Genomic DNA, 5458 nt, shown 5'->3' with positions numbered 1-5458 from the left:
TCTGCACAACTCTGTATTGTTGACTGACAGGGCAAAAAGATGGCAAACATTCAGAAGAGAGCATATCATATTGGATGGATTGTAAGTGATTAGACTGGAAAGATATGAATCTTCTATCTTTCATCCACGTAGCTTTTCATGCCTTTGTTTATTTACTCTTGCAGTTGCTTGGACTGTCCCGGGCATGAAGATGCTGTAATGTGACTATGCACTGAAACCCTGCCTTATTCTCAATATAGACACAAAGGTCAAAGCTGGTGTGTTTAGATTGACCTAACTCAGTCTTACTAGCCTTAGGGAACACTCACCACATGGGGGGAAATGAAGGCTTCACTTATTTGTTCTTTTTATACATGTGTGCATTCATTCAGTTGATTGATCTCGGTTAAAATATAATGTTAATGTTTTTTTTTTTTACTGGGAACAACATGGTTTCTCTCTCTTACCCGTTACATCTGTCAGATGCCCCTGCTTTCAAAATGGTGTTACGGTTTGGGATCCCTAGTAAGGACAGCCTTCACATACAATGTTTGTGCACTGTTTTGTGAGTCAGTGGTTGTAGATGTTTGCCTGTTATTGATGTATGTTCACTATGAATCATGTTTAAGACATTCCATGTCTCTCTCTGAGCTCCTGCTTTGCTTTTGGACCAATTCACCTGGGCCAAAAAAAATAAAATAGGGATTAAAGTGCTGTTGTCTTCCAAGAAGATTGTGAAAAGTGATTATGGGTGAAAAAATAAATAAAATGGAGTTGAATCTACCTGTCTGATTATTCTTTAATTCATGGGACTGATCTAAAAACATACGCCCAAATCAACTCTGGCATCTTGAAAGTCTGATCCAAACAAAAAGAAACCGAGTTAAAATACTGTTATGTCATTTTCTATTAATAACACTCATTCTAATGAGGAATTTAACAGAACAGTGAGGGGACATTTGCTTACACACAAGAGGGTTGATTTCCAATTGGCAAGTCAGTGGAATATTGTGATTGCCATCACAGTTACAGTACATCTTCCACACTCTGGATCTGCAGTGTTAGTAAATTCATAGCAATGTTGCATGTAAGCTTCATATTTTCACTGAACAATTGTATACAGACTTTATTAATAGCAATATGTTCTATGCTGAAATATGACATCCTTTGCACACACACACCTAGTTCGTTAGTGGAACAACTAGTTTCATATGATTGGCTAATTTGAGGTCATTCAGATAATATCTTAATTTAAGTTAACATTCTTTAGGTATTAGGAAATCAAAGTAGCATTTGAAGAAGCACTTTAATCATAAGGTTTTGCTCAGTTGCAGTACCTCATTCGTTCTTTAGACGGTACCGATGACGCATAATAGACTTCTACCAAAGAATCTTCCAAGTTTCTAGAAGAAGAAGAAGACTACGACGCTACATCTATGCGACGATGCAAACATTTGTTCTCATTTCCAAAAGAAAAGAAAAGCTTCTAGTTATATATTTCCCACACAATTAAATCTAATCGTATTTTTTGTGTGCTAGGAATTTGATACAAACATGTAATTACACTCAATTAGGTGTATAATATTGGTTAAGGGTGGATAGGAAATGCTGTGGAAATAACCCATTACAAAAGCACATTTGCCCAGATAAGCATTGTTCCCTACCACACATGATGATTATTCTTATCCCCAAATCTGTTGAGGTCACCGGGAAAATATCTGTAAGGCGGATATGAGGGGACGCAGATAAATATATTCATCATTCATTCGTTATCTAAGATCTCTGAGCCGGATTAGCTGCAAGACTGGTTTGTGGGTGTTTTATTTTGAAAGTCGCAACCGGATGTTCCACTCTTGATTAGCATTGAGTATTGTAAAAACACTGGTCCAAAAGAAGGAAGCTGTAACACTTGACAGATTACTGCTAGTGCTACAAGTAACGTGAGTAAACGTTATATATCTAAGGCGTTGGTGTGAAAGACAAACAAAGCTAACCAAACTGATATGTGCATGTATTATTACGTTATTTCAGTCAGTGTTGTTACTGTGTGACTGTCATGAGCAGCAAATTCATAGGCTAGCCTAGCTAAGCAATGCTAGCTGACACAATGTTTTGAAACAATATATTTAGCCTAACGTAAGCTATTTCTCTTTAAACTCTTTAGTAAACGTTTCATAATTAAGGCATTGGTGTGAAAGACAAACAAAGTTAACCGAGCTGATATATGCATGTATTATTATTATTATTACCTTGTTATTTCAGTCAGCGTTACTGTGTGACTGTCATGAGCAGCCAATTCATTGGCTACCCTAGCTAAGCTATGCTAGCTGACAGAAGTGATTTGAGACAATATATGTAGCTTAACGTAAGCTATTTCTCTTTAAAATAAAATTTTCGAAATATAAGCTAAAAACACGAGGGCTTTCGTTTTGTTACATGCCTCGTGTTCGGCACATTTGACCACTGATAATGTTGTCAGCTTCCCCATTTAGCTGACACTGCTTGGTGTATGGTGTGTTTATGCTAGCAAAGAGAGCAGCATCTGTGGCTTTGGGTTTCGGGGAAAGGTGATGTAGGATTTAGTTAATGTTAGAAAGTTTTCGTTTTTTGACTATTTAGGAGTTGTTTTAACTACATGTCATACTGAGCATAAACACAGCTAAGTTTGTTAGTTTTAATTAACAGGGAATATCCATGGACCAACTTGGTTTGGTTGGCGACTTAATTGTTGAATAGGTATATTAGTATATTTGCTTCATTTTGTTCTCTTTAATGAGATGTTTTACTGTTAAAGGACCAATGCACTTTACACAGTTTTTTTCACCAACTGTAATTATACTTCATGCTGACGTTTTATTTTTATTATGTGCCTATGTTCTGAGATATTCACCCCTACAAAGTCAACCTCCACCCCAATACAATATTACTTTTTCATGGCAGACATGTTGACGTGTCAAAGAAGGAAAAGCACAGGTGTATTTATAACCATTAATGATGGCTGCATTCCACTTAGGAGAGACCCTGGTATTGTGCATGCTGACTCACTGAATTAGCTTACTGGGACACTTGTTGGAATTGAGCCATCTTTAAGTTTTATCAGTTTCAGCTGTGCTTTTCCAACTATGACAAGTCCAAAATGTCTGCTGTGAAAAAGGTCCATGGTGGTGACAGAGTCATTTTCAGGTGCTCCTAGCATTGAAAATGCGCTTTTTAAAAGATTCAACAGCAGTATCTTTGTCTAGAAACAATATCCTGCTTAATTTAGAGAATTTGGGTTGTGAAAACTTATCATTGGAACTACTTTCTAATAGGGGTGGGGGAAAAATGTTTTTATAGATATTTTTTTTAACCTAGAATAAATGTTTATATGAGTGATTCATATCCGTTTCCAGCAAAACAGACCATCAGAAAATGCAGAAAATCCATGTTAAGTACTAGTTAACAATTTTGTGTATTCTTTTTAGAAAACAGTTGGTTTTTAGAAATGTCCCATGGTATATTGGCTGTGGAAGTGTATTGTTCAGCTTTCGTTTTTGTTAAAGAAGAAAAAGAAAATCGCAATACTCAATACTATTGAATTGCAATGATTATAGAATTGAAATAAATGAAAATTGACATACAAATCAAGTGGCACCCATGAATTTGTAAAAAGAATTCAATCAGGAAAATACCATATTGTCCCAGCCCTACTTTCTATAGAAATGTAGGAAAGGTTAAATAAAAACTTAAGTCATGATAATAAGATGCACAGAAATTATTGTCGTAATATGATCTACTCCAATAACATTTTTTTGTTTTTCTGTCCCATGAAGCCACATGTGAAGATGAGCATCCCAGACTACATGCAGTGTGCCGAGGACCACCAGACAGTACTAGTGGTGGTCCAGCCGGTTGGGATAGTACCCGAGGACCAGTTCTTCAAGATCTACAAACGCATCGCCAGTGTGAGCCAGGTGAGCATCAGAGACTCGCAGCGCCTCCTCATCCGCTACCGCCACCACTATCTGCCCGAAAATAATGAGTGGGGAGACTTCCAGACGCACCGCAAGGTGGTGGGCCTCATCTCCATCACCACCTGCGCCTCGGCCAAGGAGTGGCCCCAGACCGCAGAGCGCTTCCACGGACAGAAGGAGGTGTACAGCTCCACGCTGTACGATTCGCGCTTGCTGGTGTTTGGGTTGCAGGGAGACATTGCGGAGCAGCAGCGGACCGACGTGGCCTTCTACTCCAGCTTTGAAGACTGCCCGGATGTGGAGAAGAGAGTGGATGACTTTGTGGGGTCGATATTTATTGTTCTGGAGTCCAAGCGGCTTGACCGAGCCACGGACAAGTCGGGGGACAAGATACCACTGCTCTGTGTGCCCTTTGAGAAGAAGGACTTTGTGGGTTTGGACACAGATAACAGGTGAGTTGTTCTGTTTTCTGCACCATAACCACTTTTTCTAAAGCACTTTAGCATTTAAAAGGCTGATTAAGGATTGCTTGAATTTTCACCACAGCCCGTTTAAGCAATATACTGCTTTACTTGCAAGTGTGTGATTGTTTTTGTATCAAGTTGCTTGTTACATCAGCCTTGCCTGCTCAAAAATGTTCTTCTCAAAAATCTGTCCCTTTTTGATTTTTGCTGCGTTCATTTTCGTTTGTATACCTTGGTTTATTTGTCTTTCTTCTTTTCTTTCTTTCATACTGTCCTGTGAGTTTATTGTTGGGTGTGAAAAGGTGAGATGTTAGACTCATAAGTTTAGTTAACCTGATAGCAATCCCACCAGCTTTAGCTCTGCCCTGAAAGAAACCGCCAGACCTCGGGGCTGAGCATTTTCTCATGTTTCCAAGACAAACTCATCACTCCTCAACAGGTTTCAATTTTTTACACAAACTCATATGAAAAAGCTCTATTTACACTATGAGCCAAAACTATCCCCTTAGAATGAAGATGACTCTAGGCTCATCACAACCCACAAACACATAAGTTTGTTGCATGTGTACACACATGTTATATCAACAATCTTGTCACTGTCCCAGTAAATAAACTACTAAATTAAATCTAATTGAGCACACAGTGTTCACAGATGCCCAGTGACCACTTTTTCTGTCTAGGTTACTAATTTACGTTCTTCCAAGGGAAGTTAAAGCACCATACCCTGGTTTTTCTCTGCTTTTGCTCATTTGCAATACGTTATCACCACGATACTTATGGCACAATACGGTATAATTGCGATATTAAACTTTGCAATATTCTGAGATATATTGCAGTTTTATTATTTTCCCAATTTCAAATTATGTCCCCAAAAGGAAACTTTGTCAACATCTGTTTTTATCTAAAAAGATTTTATCTTATTTGTTCATCTCACTTCAATGTTATTACAGCAAAATGGGATTACTAAATATGATAATAGATCTATACTTGGCGTCTGTGTATTGATAAAGTATCGCCATGGAACATATCCCAATACTATGCTGTATTGATTCCCCCATATAT

The 5458-nt window shown here is 38.1% G+C and overlaps 1 protein-coding gene across 4 annotated transcripts in view; it reads left to right on the top strand.

Annotated features, from left to right (window-relative positions):
- Positions 1-1825: 1825 nt before the first annotated feature.
- Positions 1826-5458, top strand: part of trappc9 (trafficking protein particle complex 9) — a 230700-nt gene continuing 227067 nt past the window's right edge. For 2 of the 4 annotated variants that reach the window (XM_034891407.1, XM_034891406.1), the window contains exons 1-3: positions 1826-1919; positions 3792-4384; positions 4669-4698. In XM_034891407.1, the coding sequence (XP_034747298.1) occupies positions 3804-4384; positions 4669-4698 (611 nt within the window). In that variant the 5' untranslated portion in view covers positions 1826-1919; positions 3792-3803. The remainder of the gene's footprint in view (positions 1920-3791; positions 4385-4668; positions 4699-5458) is intronic. The other 2 variants (XM_034891409.1, XM_034891408.1) reach the window with 1 other exon arrangement.

The sequence above is a fragment of the Etheostoma cragini genome, chromosome 14, assembly GCF_013103735.1.
Source record: "Etheostoma cragini isolate CJK2018 chromosome 14, CSU_Ecrag_1.0, whole genome shotgun sequence".
NCBI lineage: Eukaryota > Metazoa > Chordata > Actinopteri > Perciformes > Percidae > Etheostoma > Etheostoma cragini.
The sequence above is the reverse complement of the archived record's forward strand: the minus strand, read 5'-3'. Positions and strand labels throughout refer to the sequence as shown.